This window comes from Passer domesticus, chromosome 5, assembly GCF_036417665.1.
Source record: "Passer domesticus isolate bPasDom1 chromosome 5, bPasDom1.hap1, whole genome shotgun sequence".
NCBI lineage: Eukaryota > Metazoa > Chordata > Aves > Passeriformes > Passeridae > Passer > Passer domesticus.
This window is the reverse complement of record NC_087478.1, coordinates 43,045,435-43,059,887: the sequence shown is the minus strand read 5'-3', so window position 1 is coordinate 43,059,887 and position 14,453 is coordinate 43,045,435. Positions and strand designations below refer to the sequence as shown.

Here is a 14,453-nt window from a genome sequence, read left to right as displayed (position 1 = left end):
TCCCTGTCAGACCCTATGCCAGCATGATCTAACAAATGCAGATGTTTATGGAGGAAGAAGAGTTTAAGGGACTTCAGAGAGCACATTTAATCCATCCATGCTTTTTATGTATTTTATTCATTGCTTGCAGTAGTTATAATTTCAGTTTTGCTGGCATAGACTACAGCTTTTGCTGCAGGCACTCCTTTGCTTTTACATTGTAATCTTATGTGCCTTGTCCTCTAATGCTTCATGGTATTATTTCTTTACAGTTTATCTTCAGTCTTATATATCTGTTGATGATTGAGCCTGACAAAAAGAGAACCAAAATTATCTGTAGCAAAGGATATCAATGCCATGTATTTTAATCTTGATTATGCCTTGTTTTCTCACTTTGTGTGCTAGATTTCCATAGCTCCCAGGCAAGCTTTGTTCTGGATTCTCCTTTTTGTGATGTTTTACCTTACAGCCATTGCTCATGTTGGGGCTTTGTATAGGAAAGGACTCATTACTGAGCCACAAGGAAGCAAAGCTGCTACTGACTTCTGCTGGCTTACTGCTGGCACTTTGAGACAGGAGGGAGAACAATTCTTTGAAAACAACACAGAAGAGTGACTTGAGAGGAAAGTGTCGTGGGTAGACACTTGGTTAACAAGTGTACATGCCCACACTATTTTTCTAGCACTCTTCACCCTGTGCTAGAATAAATACAGGATAGTGACAGGTGCATATGGCATTTACCTTTTGGGGAAAGGGGAAGTCTTGTTCTTCTCCTAAATTTCTGTTCCTGCCACATGAAGAACCCTACAGAGATCCTGTTGTTTCTTTAAAAGCAGCTGTCAGTGAGCTGCTGTGTTTGCCTATCTACCTAAGACTGCAAAGTGAATTGTGGAAGACCTGAAACTCAGTTCTTCTAGGAGGAGTCCATAGTAGTTTCTAGAGCTGAGCCATGAATGCCTTCCCTTTGTGCATACCAGAGACAGAAGATGGCCCAGGTGTGTGTACAGTCCTCTCGTGTGTGCCCCAGTCACCCTGATGTGCATACATCAAGGTGCACAGGCTAGTGAGGACCAAAAATTAGTTTGTTTACCATCCCAAGCCTTGAGGCAGTGTCAGCAGCTCTTTCACAGTAATATTTCATTTGGTTGTGTGTAGTTATGTTAAACAGCTCCTTTTTTTTCTTTTTTTTTTCTTTTTTTTTCTTTTTTTTTTTTAGCATGTTAGTAAATTCATGTAGCTAGAGAGTGTGGGGGTAGAGAAGCTGGCCAAGTTCTATCCCAGATTTTGGCATTAAATCAGTGATTTTAGATTCCGTGGTAATAAACATATCTATAAATTGAGAATGAGCTCTATGTACAAGCTGATAATCAGCTTCTGTAAAGTTTTCTGGCCTCAGTTCATAAGTTTTTCATGCAATACTGTATAGAAATGTTGCTGTTCCCAGGATATGTCATATGTCTGTAGGCAGTGATCAAGTTTGTATTTGTGATTGAAGGTGTGTCATTTGTAGTTCTCGGGTGTATTTATGAGCAGAAAAACAACATGTGTTATCAAGCAGACAAATATTGAGCAATACATCTGTGCTTGTCCTGACATCTGCCCTCTAGCATTTGTGCTTGTGAAAGCCAAGAGTCACTGCCATGCAGTAGAGGGTACTAAGGGTTGTATTGAAACCATGGGAGTGCTTTCTCTTACATATTTTGAAGCAGTCTTTTCCAATTAAGTTGAAAAATCTAACTCATTACTTAACAAAAAATAATCTTACTCTGTTTGTGCTTCATAGCAGTAAAAGACTGAAAAATTTATACATGAGCTAAGTGACTGTAACAGCAGTCTGGTGATCATGTCCTCAAAACACTCATGTCAGTGCTCTCAGAGAACATCACTAAAGAGATCTTGAAAAGCAAACTGTGATTCAGCAGCACAACCAATATGTCAAAACTGTGAATTTGTTGGCAACTAATGTAAACAGGATCTGCTGCTAATTTTTGTTTCAGAGTTCAATGGAATGTCAGGAAAAGCATGCTATTGACTTTTATTTTCCAAACCTCATTCTTTGAAGCAGACTTCTACATACAGATTTCAGACTTGTGCAGGTTCCTCTTAAATTGAAACGGTCTCTAAAGTGAAATTTTCTTTTTGTTTGTTTGTTATCTTACAGGGCATTTGATACTCTTGCAAAAGCATTAAATCCAGGAGAGAGTGCAGCATGCCAGAACTCTGAAAGTGTTGACACCAGTGCACAGCTGCTTGGTGGAGAAACCAGCATGAACATCGTTGAAATAGAGGGGCCACTACTCAGTGATGCACATGTAGCATTTAGGGTACTGAATACTTTCTACTGTTGACTGTTTACAACTGTTTTGGCATAGTGATGTACAATAATGATCTGACTAAGCTTTATTTTGAATTTCTTAGAGGAATATTTGTTCAGGTATTGGCATTAATTTCCAATTAATGAACTGCTTTTGTTCACTGGTTAATTTGGGAGAAAGTTCTGCACTCTGCAGTGGTTTAGCTGCACTGCTTATTTTATAGTTTCTTACCTTAAATATACTGGGTAAGCCATACAAAATGATTTACAAAGACAAAGTTTTTGCATGAAGCAAAGTCAGCATCCACATTCTCAGTTGTTAATGGGTGGATCTGAGGCAATATGCAACTGGATTTTGAGACCTTTAAATGTATTTGTCAGTTTCTTGTTTGTGTAGATACTCTATTTTAGCATGGTAGTAATTGTGTTAGTTAGCCATATATTTTCTGGATTTATTTTTCATTTTACAAGCTTGCAGGAATTCCTTGAATTCCTTCTATTTTTTTTATCACCTTATTTTTCATGGACAAATCAAAAAGCTTGGTCATCTGAAAACTTATTAACAGGCGTCTGGTTAAACTTTACCCCTCTTACCAGCATCTGTTTTGATCATTCAAATGAATATCTCTAATGCAAATGTCAGCTTTTTTTTTTTTTTAATTGCATTAGCCAAAACATTATATTAAAAAATATTAATTTCTGAAGACAGAATTACTGTCTTCAGACAGTATTACAATATTCTAAGCTATTTTGGGTGGAATCTCTTTCTTCACATATGCAGGTAACATATTTTACTTACTGACCTTGTGAACATCCTTTCTGATATATGTTGGTTATATTTTTTGGACTTGGGAGCAGCTGTGTATTGGGTATTTTGCTCAAACGTCAAAAGATGTCTCTTGTATTTCTTTGTAAAATATTAATTAAAAGTAAAAAAAAAAGTTTTGTGAAAGGGAATTCTCTCTCTCTCTCACACACACTCTCTTTCTCTCTCTCTCTCCAGGAGTTGTCACTCCTCTAATGTAAGCAAGTTCATTCCAGTTACAATGATTCTTCTCTCTTATTCTTTGAGAATGTTTCAGAAGTTGAGTTTTGAGATTTTCCATCTCCAGTTGTCCCAGACATGAATGTCTATCTGCAAATCAAACTTTGTCTTTTTTTGTTGCTGTGTAGTTCTTTAACTCACAGAGTGTAATGGTGTGGCTAATAATGCAAAAGGGAGTCATTCCGTTTTGTTGGGATTATACCTTTTTATTTAAAGAACAATTTTATTATTTCACTTAACAGAAACTCAAAGGACTGATTTCTTCCTAAACATATTATGAAGAAAGTAAAATAACTATCTTACACTTTCTTCTTTCTTTTTTTCTTCCTACTTTTGTTTTGCAGCTCACCATGCCTTCTCCTATGCCTGATTATCTCAATGTTCACTATATCTGCGAGTCTGCCTCCAGGTTGCTTTTCTTGTCCATGCACTGGGCACGTTCCATTCCATCTTTCCAAGCTTTGGGGTAAGTGTTCTGTTTATTCACTTACATTGTGCATATGTGCTTTGGAATTTTTGGGTTTTGCTGTCTTCTTCAGGGACTTGTAAAAAAATAAAACTACAAATTAAAATTGTTATAAACCTTAATTGTAAAGTAAATTTTCTGAATTAAAACTACTCTCACTTTGAGTGCAAATTCAGGACTTTGGTTGGATTTTGTAAGAAAAAGGAGTGGATTTAAAACAATTGAATGCCTACCCACTGCTGCTTCTCAAATATATTTTGAGAAACTAGGAATTTCTATCAGCTTCTTAATAGCTACAGCTCTGTGCTACATCCTGATGCGTATCAGGCAATCACCAAAAAGAAGCTCCTGTCTGAATCCACAAAATTTATCCTTATAAGGTGAATTACTCCTTGCCTTTAATAACCTACATGAAGAAAATTATTAGCTAGATTCAGCAGACATTCAGAATAAAGTTGTCTAATTTCAAAAGATTTTCCAAAAATAAATGGCTCCTGTAACCAAAAGGTAATTCTAACTGTTCTTTTTAGAGTTTGTTTAGAGTCCTGCTTCTCCATAAGAATTCATTGTATCACTTAAGTTCAGTTTTGTAGTCCATTGCTGATCATCATGAAAAATGATGTCCAAACTGCATGGGAAAAACTGATTTATATAATATTCAGAAGTAATTTTATGAAGATGCAGCAAACAAATAAAGATACTGTATCAGCTCTGACACAAATGGTGAATAAATCATGATAGTTGGTTCTCATTTGCAGTGTTTCTGTTTAATTTATATCAAAACAGCCTGTGACTGTGGCAGCAAAGAGAATTCCTTTTTAAAATGAGGGATTGTCCCCTTTTCCAGGAAAGCTGTCAAAGCAGGATGATCTGTGATTACCATTTATGTTTACTCAGATGCTTCAACCAAATGATTCTACAGTTTTTAAGAAAAGATACTGTATTGTGTGTAATTAAGCCTGTGTGTTGGAGAAGGAGAAAGGAATATTGTATAAAGAATAGTAGGGGCAAAAAAATAGGTAAATATTATGCTTTATTCTGGTAGAAATTTTTGACCTGCAGAATTACAAAAGGCATAGCAAATAAACATAGTATGTTATGTCAAAAATTTTTTGTTACAGAGAGACAACTGCAAATTAGTACAAATTGGTATTCTAACAAAAAATGGAAATTGCTTCTTAAAAATAAAATGTAGTACAGAAGGCCTCTCTCCAAAAAGATTTAGTGAGAAAAATCTGCACCTGCACTTTCTATCTGTTATTTCACAATATATTTTTCTGGTTAAAAAATATGGAGGAGTAAGCTGCCATAAGAGTGCTAATATTCACCTGTAATAGCATTTATAGACCCAGTCGAGATCATGGGCAACAGTATGTAAATAACATAAATTCAGTTTTTCTTTGAAGCATCTAAAATGCAACCTGTTTTCAATTGGAGGTTTATTTGAAATTAATGCAGCCTTTATAGTTGGAGTACATTATATCCTATAATTTTGGCTTTCAGAAGGGTGACTCATTTCACTTTTAAACTGAAGAGAAATTCATGGAGCATGATGAGTAATGGTTTTATAAGGAAGATGGATTATTGTACCCAGGTTGTTTCTTCCTCAGGCAACATTCTCCTTTAGTCACAGCAGGATAGTTGCCTTTGACCTAATGATGAAGTTAATGATGCCAGATATTGATTAGCTCATCTTCCTGCAGGGCCATCTTTGTTCACAAGAGTTTCCTACTGAAACCTTCACCAAGCTGCTTACAGCCTCTTAGTTTTGTGAGGCTGGGTAAGCAAACTTAAGAACTGGTTCTGGTGTAACTTTGATCAGCCATAAAGATGCTGTAGATGATGTGTTTATCTACACACACACAGAGGAGTTGCCAATACACCCTATTTTCAGTGGTGCTCAGCACAGTCCCTTTCTGTTAAAGGAGATGAACAAAGATGTGACAAATACGTGCAGAAGCTGCATGTACAGTATCATGTCTACCATAACAAACTTGATCCAAATGAAAATATTGCTCTCAGTAAGCTCTGTGTAATCCAGTTAAGGACAAGTCTGTGTTCACCAGTCATTTGACATCTTAGTATTGCACTAAATCATCAGAATTGTTCCTGAAGATAATATCTGCATTCTTCAAAAATCTGTTCCACTGTATTTTTGTAGTTGAAATCCTAGCTTTAATATGCTTTTCTTCTTTGATAGATCTTGTACTTCTTTTAAATTTCTATTATTTGTATTCACTGCCTAAAACTGTGAAACGTTGTACCTGAATTTGACTCCTCTCTGGTGGGATTAGCTTTTTAAGGTACTGAGCTCTTGTTAAGCTCTGTGAGTTAGAGATGCTTGGCATAACTGAAAGTTGGGTTACTAATACAAAAGTGGCTGAATATGAATTGATATACTTTATTTTAAGCTGCAGCAAATGAATCCTTATGACTGGTATTTATACTTTGAAGTCTGTATTTCAAACCTTATTCCAAACTTGAAAGGGATGCAGAAAGTAGCAGTCAGGAAGATCAGAAGCTTGATCACACATGTTCCATTTCATCTGTATCTTCAATTAAAAAATTATACCAACCTGTCAGTTTTCAAGTGAAAAAAACCCCAAAACCCGTGAGTCTGTTCTGCATCCACAATACAGGAACAGTGCAATCTTTTTTTGTCCATGCATATAAATGTTGTCCCAAATCCTAAGAAAACTAGCATGATGGAGTACACTGTGGCAGTTATCATTTACTGTAACTTCAGCTTGCTTTTGTTATAGAAGTCGATCTCCTTTTAGGTCATTTAAACAAAAATGTATTGCTTTACAAAAGTCACTTTAAACAAGGTGTTTTAATTCTAGCATGCAAAGAAAAATTATGCAGAACTTCATTTTGGTGTTGGTTGTAATGATTGAATTAGATTAGTGTTTTATGAAGTGTTATTCAAATTTTTAAAAAGTGTGAATGCAAATGACTGGTTTTATTAAATTATTGTGCTTTTTAATAGACAGGATAACAGCATATCATTAGTAAAAGCCTGCTGGAATGAACTTTTTACGCTTGGTCTAGCACAATGCTCACAAGTTATGAATGTGGCAACGATCTTAGCTGCTTTTGTTAATCACCTTCAAGGCAGTTTACAGCAAGGTAAGGTGTATACTGTGCACATGCCAGACTTGGAGAATTACTTGATATTTTTTAAGTGTTGAAGTGTGCAGAAGCTCTTTATTTATCCTTCAGTTATTGTAAATTTACGGTTTAAAGAATTTCATGTTGGTATTGAAACAAAATTATACTAGCAACTACAGTCCACAAGACAGCTGACTTTAGCAAAATTGCTAAAAAATTCTATGATAATATTTAACTCCAAATAAAAAATCACTTTTTTTTTTGTGTGTGTGTGTTATATTGTTTAATAGTATCCTCATCTGTTAATATCATCAGCCCTAATTGGGAATATTTTGGGCAGCATCAGTGTTAAGAACACAAGAGTACTGTGAATATGGTTCCTCTGTATGAAAGATGCAAAGTCAAGAATGACCCACCTGTCCTTGCTCTTCATAGCTGTGACACAAAGCAGCTGAATGCCAGCTTGGTGATACAGTTCCTTTAGATAACTGAATACCAGCTTGGTGATACAGTTCCTTTAGATAACTTGGCTTGTTGACTTCTGTATATCAGTTTTAGTCTACATGGAAGTCTTCAACAGATCTCCAATAAGTACACTTTGTTCCTTGCTAATCCTATGTCCTACATCTTTGGCATATTTTTCATTCAAATGAAAGACATATCAGTTGGCCTCTTTAATTCTGTTCTGAGCTGGAAGGGAGTTTTAGCTGAAAGCTTTGTTGTCCTTGTGGATACTCACAAGGTTATCATCACTAAAAGCTATCCAGTCAATAATAGTATAGTCTTCATGTGTTCATAGTCATAACACATTATTCATAAGTTAGGTGCTCATAGAAAAATCTAAGCATTTTTAGATTTAACTGAATTTTTGAGTTGTTTGCTGTTAGGGGTATGAAAATTCACTGTTGTTGATGCTATGCAAATGCAGATTGCTAAACTAGAAAAAAACAGCCTACCAGACTATAGATGTTTTCATCTTCTTTTATGATAAGGTAATTAAAGAATTATTTCCAAGGGGTTTTCGTGATTTAAAAACATCCACAAGATCCTCCTGTAAATAACAATAGCTTAAAACAAACTGATCAAATCATGAGATGTACTGGATCAGCTAAAGATACTAACAAATCTGTGATTGTCTCTAGCAGATAAAAATGGAATCTGGAAATTTTTGGTCTATGTAATATTTAAAGTATGTTTACCCAGAAAGGATATTGTAGTAATTAGTCATGTTTTTATCATTATTACAAATACGTATTTGTACCGTTTAAATTGGGAGTCCAGGTTGACTGCAAGAACGAGTTATGAAGTCTGCCAGCTGCAGTATCTCAAGAGATACCAAGTTTGTGGAGTCTAGGGACTCTAGATTGATGGGTTATGGAGGGGATGGAGTTTTCAGGCTGCTTTGCTATTGCTGACTCAAGGGGAGCAGCTCTGCACCAGCCACATTCCCCTCAGTGTCAGTCAGGGAAGGTGTGTGGTACACCTTTCCCAGCAGTGACATGGTCTCTGACTGAACAACCCACAAAGCTGGACACTGTCCTTCCATGTGGCACCTGAGCCTTAGGCACAGGTCAGCACTAGCAGTGTATGCTTTACTTAGAAGTAGTCTCTTCCTTCCTTGATCATTTCAAGTTCTAGTCCATGTCTGATAACTGGAAGCATTAGCAGGAAGATCCTAATTGGAAGAGGTGAAAAAACAGAGTTAATACTCTGTAATTGCTGGTGTCAAGATTATTCAAACCTAACAGGAATTTATAGATGGCATAGATTTCCCATTGTTTGAATCTAATAAAATAATTATTTTTGACATTCCAGTGTGACCACATTTTTGCATGTGTGTTAACTTGGGAATTTTTGTTGTGTGTGTCTTGATTTAGAGAAATTGCCAACAGACAGAGGAAGGCTAGTAATGGAGCATGTCTTCAAATTGCAAGAGTTTTGTAACAGCATGGTTAAACTGTGTCTAGATGGATATGAATATGCATATTTGAAAGCAATTGTCCTCTTCAGTCCTGGTATGTAATTATTCCAAATGTAACATTTTAATCTGTGCTGTTTGTTGCCACATACCTGTTACATTATATGCATTATATTACTGCCTCATTTGTTGAGGAATCTTGGAAGGTTTGTAAAGAGTGTAGGAAGAGGAGGGTTAATCTTCTAATGTAAACAACTGAATGTTGCTTTGGGGACATTTTTTTCAGGGGGGGACTTTGATTCTTTTTATTTGTAAATTTTATTTCTTGGCTGTGCCACTCGTGCTTTTCGTTGTTTTGGTTTTGGGATTTTTTTTCTTTTCATTTATTTATTTATTACTTTTAATTCTGTGCCTCCTTTCAGGGGTACATTTTCTGAAGACCTGCAGTTTGATTTTCTGAAGTGTTGCTCTTGCACATCCAGATGAGATAGACTGAAGTTGGGATTTTAATATATGAAAAACTATTGGGGCATCAGTTCTCACATTCAGAATTACAGAAACATCACCTCTCCCCCACACAGACAATGCATATAGCATTTCTGGCAAATGAGCACCACAAACATTCACTTATGTTATTATTTCTGTCTTCTAAACAAGTATTTGCTTAATGTACTCTCAGCAGCATTACTAGACAGACATTAGACAGTGGAGGTAATATAACTTTATTTCCCTTCTGGGTGATTAGTTTACAATAGGGAGGAAAGAGTCCTCTGGTTATGGTAGATACTTACTGGGTAATTGCATTGTGTGTCCCTTATGCCTGGATGTAGAAAGTTACAAAATTAATTTTCTTACTTGGAAGTTGCAGAATTAACTTTTCACAAAAGGTATTTAGGTATTCTATCAGCATCCTGCAGGCCTTAGGTTCATCATTCATAACTGGGATTTAATACAAAGCCAAATAAAGACTTTTATCAAAAGAAAATGTGCAAATCTCAAGTACTTCCTCTGTCTCCAAGAGTTTTTCACTCTCACATTTAGAAAGTAAGTCTTTGGTTACTCCATTTCGCATTAGAAGGGGTTAAAAGCACCAGCAGCTTCCTTAATCCTTGTTGCTCTGCCTTTTGAAGATGTTGATGTCCTGTAAAAAGGATTAGAGCAGATGTTAAAATGCTTACAGAATCTTAATTACCCCTGTCAGTAGTGTAGGACATGGAGGAGATCTGGGTAGTTGGTTCTTTAGACTTACTAGATCCAAGAAGAACTTTCTTTTTGCGTTCACTTGCAGTTCACCCTTACATAGAAAAACTAGTTGAGCTGAGAAAATCTTTTAGAATTTGGACCCTTCTAAAATGTAAATTTTAAGCAGGTTTTCTAATATATAGAATTAGTATATTATGAGGTTCTTGCTTTGCAGTTTCCCTCAGATTTGCATGATATTTTTTACTAGCTATATACTACTATGTGGTATCTACCTAGTAAAAGATATATGTAGTATCTATCTCGTAAAAGTGGCAGCATTATCAGGAATTCATGGTATTCATCAAAGAGCACAAACAAAACCCTGAATCTCTTCCATTGCTACCTATATATATAAAACTTTATATATATATTTTGCAGTAATGGAAGACTTCTGAGATGAAAGACATTCATGCAAATAAAAGGTGGTATAAGTAGAGTCAGAATCCTTGAGAAAAGATGACAAATACCCAGAGGAATTCCTATTGTGATATTTTTTCTATTGTGGATCACTAAGGAAAATCAGATCCTGGGTGTTTTACTCTAAGACATAATCCTGCTGTCAGTCCTTCTGACCAGGAGAGTCTTGCATGGTTTTATGTGTTTGCTTGTATAGCTCACAGTATCACTGAGACAGTTTCAGTTTCCTGATAAGCAGGACTCACCATTAAACCCGCTTGGTTTAAACACAGTATTAAGCATGCTTGAAAATCTTGGCAGTTTTCCTTTTCTGCTGAGGATTGAACAGTTGCAAATACACCATTATTACAGAAGAGACATTCTCTAAGTGGATGGTAGGAGGGTGTCTGCTGGTTTAATTTTAATAAATAAGACTTGCAGGAGATACAATTCTCCTCCAAGTGTTCTTAACGCAAGCAATCCTTTTCATGGCATTCCTGTACAAAAACTGGTAGAGGTTACTTCAGGGAAGAAACAAAATTATGGGAGACTACCTCAAGTCCATTTTTTTGGAATTATGTCCACTAGGATTTATGATAGAATCCTCTATCATAAATAGAGGCCTGTGTGGAAAGATTCCTTCTTGAGGAACCTTACACTTGCAAAGTAGTATTTACCTATTAGTTTAGTCTGAAGTTCATCTCCTTCCAGTTATATTTGACAACACAAAAGGTAGAAGGAAAAATACCTTGGGAAAATACTCTAGTTCAGTCACATGATTGAGAGAAATTTTCTTTAGCTGATGTTTTCAAATTCACATTACTAATGACTAGTTGCTTTAATGGCAATGTGTTGTCAGAACTCTTGATCCTTGAGCCGTATAACAAAATCTTTGTACATGTGAAAGTCATGCTTGGTACCTTGAACAGAAGGGATGTCCTGGCAATGACTCACAGGCCAGAAATTTAAAATGGCATGGATTTTACTGCTGTACTGCAGGATGGGGCTGGGCTGTGCATGCAGCAGAGCCCTAAGTTAAGAACATCTCCTTTAGTAGGCCCTGGTGATTCAGCTGGGCCAAGCCAGCTGTTTGATGGCCACAAGACAGCCTTGGGCAAAGAGATTAGTGCAAAGGGTGTGCCAAGAAGACTTGGCATCTTTCTAAATGGCTGCAAGTGTACAAGCAGTGCTCTTCAAACTGTTCCAGAAGTTGACTTCTTGCTGTGTTCCTGACATGGCTCTAAAAGCAGCAGCACAAAGTGATGCATTTTGCACATCAACTCTAACTCTTCATCTACATGATTTGTCATGCTAGTGACAGTAAAATTTTTACATTCAGATAGATGGATAATAAAATGACAGACCATGTAGAGAGTTCAGAATTACTGCATAATAATTTCCAAGAGTGACTTGACAGTTAGGTTGAATGTCCTTTCATTTTAGCAACACTTATATTTCAAGTAAGTTCAAGTCACTGCTAAAAATTATAATTAGCACATTTGAAATTTTTGCACCAGATAGAACAGTCTGCTACATACAAACCTTTCTCAAGTATCTGAATTAAAAAAGCATTTGGACAGTGCTCTCAGGCACACAGTGTGATTCTTAGGGTGTCATGTGCAGGCCCAGGAGTTGAACTTGATACTGATAGGTCCCTTCTAACTCATCATATTCTATGGTTCACTACTGTTTTCTACAAGTCTTAGGTAGTTCACAGCTTTTTATTCTGCTTCTTCCACTGATCTTAATTTTATACTTCACGTTTCACCCAAATATTATTTGTGCATCCAATGTTCCAGGAAGTGTCAGTGTGTTGAAACAATCCAGTGTTTTACTGCTACACAGAGAACAGAGCTGTATCATCAAGATTAACATAAACATTGCAAGCACTGAATTTATTTGAACTCTTTCAAATGTCTGATTTTATTATGGAAAGTTAAGTAAAATATAAATGTAAAGAAAGAAAAATATAAGCAGGTAAAGTAGTGTCTACCACTAAAGCTGAAGTTACTGCAGCTACCACTTAATTATATCAGTATATTGGCAACTGGATAGTCTGTATGGATTTTCTGTAGAACAGGTGCAACAAAGAAGTTTTGTTTTTTTTTTCAGATCACCCAGGTCTAGAAAATGTGGTACAGATTGAGAAATTTCAAGAGAAAGCTTACATGGAGTTCCAGGACTATGTAACAAAGGCGTATCCGGATGATACTTACAGGTCTGTAAACTAAGATGCTTACTTGATTAATTGTCTTTTCAGAGTCTGAAAACTGATTTGTAGTTTTTCATGTAATAGATACATACGTTTTCTTCTAACCTCATTAAAATTAAGGAATTATCTTTAGAGCACTTGAAATATTATGCATGTGGTCATACATACTATATGTAGTATTTTTCATCTCATTATTAATTTCTAAAATTAAATATCCAAAATAAATATTAGTAACATTCAATTTGAATTGCATCTGTTTGGAATATTTCCTCATTTAGTCTCAAATCCAAACATACATAGTACCTGTAGTTCACACGCATTTGTACATTTTCTGTACTGTTCAAGACATGACTAAACATAAATTTAATGCTATACTGATTTAAATAGTTAAGCCTTTCATAAACTCAATATAGCAAACTTTGACCAGTAGTGTCCCTTGTCATATTTTTTCTATTCTTTTGCTGATAATGTCATGGAAAACAACACTAAAATCTGTGATCTGCTAAGTAACACTTTCCACCAAATTTGTTTTCCAGACTATCTAGACTTCTTCTCCGATTGCCCGCTCTTAGGCTGATGAGTGCTGCCATCACTGAAGAGCTGTTCTTTGCAGGACTGATTGGAAATGTTCAGATTGACAGCATCATCCCATACATTCTGCGAATGGAGACAGCAGACTACAACTCTCAGATCATAGGGCATGGTGTGTAAAAGTAGCAGTCCAGGATTCTCTACCATGGCAGTCATGGTGATGTAAATGCATACCCTGTCTCCAAGAGATGGTCATAAGCCTTCCAATGCACCTTTCCAAAGAAGGCTCATATTCCTCCTTTCCAGTACACTTGGGAAATGTGGTGGAGTGTATTAGGATATAGGATCCCTTCCTGTTCTTCATCTGTCTTCAAGGACTTGTAAATTAACTTGATATCTGAAGAAGGTCAAGAATTGTCCCTCCTATTTTTGTAGGTAGACGGACTTGGAATATTTGTTTATGAAGTTCAGGCTTATGAGGAAACGGAAGAAGCTTTGATTAAACTAAGGTATCTCAACTTAGTTTGATGTTTTAGACAAATAAATTAACTTTCCTCTCTGAGTTTTGTTTTCAGTGTTTTGCTGCTAGTTATTTTTCACATATCAAATGGAAAATACATAATCAAACATCCTGAAAAAGGCCAGTTTCCATGCAGACAAGATCCAGCTTAGTTTTGGCTGTTGTTTTGAAGAGTGATTTGTTTCCTGCTGAATTAAACACTGGATACCATACCCCAAGTGCAGGAAAATAGAGGACGTTCACATTTAAAAATATTCTGGTGTTAACATTGATGCAGCTGATCAAAAGACAAGGAGCAAAGAGTCAGTAGTGACTGTTTTGTAGGTGCAACAGAATACTATATTCTAACAATAATGTCGTAGACATCAGCTGTTTCATACTATGAAAAACTAACAGAGAAGTGTATACTGCAGGCATTCAAAGACAGCATACTCCTGCTTTTTCTGGTCTCAGAGCGTTTTCACACTACCCCTCCCTCCTTCATACTCAGTGCTCAGTGATGGAGGCATTCTAGATGCCTCTTGACTTTTGTCCATGACTATTTTTTGTTATGGTTAGCCCTTAGGTATGCAATTCTCTTTTCCAACCAGTCCTCTATGATTGCTTTTCAAATTTGAGTTTGTCAAATCCAATGCCCTTCCATATGGGAACACAGCCTCTGCTGCTTTTCCTTTCATCATTAGAAATGGGCCGAGATACTCCATGCATGTTGCCTGAAT

General features: G+C 36.1%; 1 protein-coding gene across 4 annotated transcripts in view; it reads left to right on the top strand.

Annotated features, from left to right (window-relative positions):
* The window catches only part of NR2C1 (nuclear receptor subfamily 2 group C member 1), a 47,312-nt gene extending 33,536 nt beyond the window's left edge, over positions 1-13,776 (top strand). For all 4 annotated transcript variants that reach the window (XM_064419743.1, XM_064419742.1, XM_064419744.1 and 1 more), the window contains 6 exons: positions 2,141-2,303; positions 3,683-3,804; positions 6,794-6,933; positions 8,793-8,930; positions 12,584-12,689; positions 13,220-13,776. In XM_064419743.1, the coding sequence (XP_064275813.1) occupies positions 2,141-2,303; positions 3,683-3,804; positions 6,794-6,933; positions 8,793-8,930; positions 12,584-12,689; positions 13,220-13,394 (844 nt within the window). In that variant the 3' untranslated portion in view covers positions 13,395-13,776. The remainder of the gene's footprint in view (positions 1-2,140; positions 2,304-3,682; positions 3,805-6,793; positions 6,934-8,792; positions 8,931-12,583; positions 12,690-13,219) is intronic.
* The last annotated feature ends 677 nt before the right edge of the window (positions 13,777-14,453 follow it).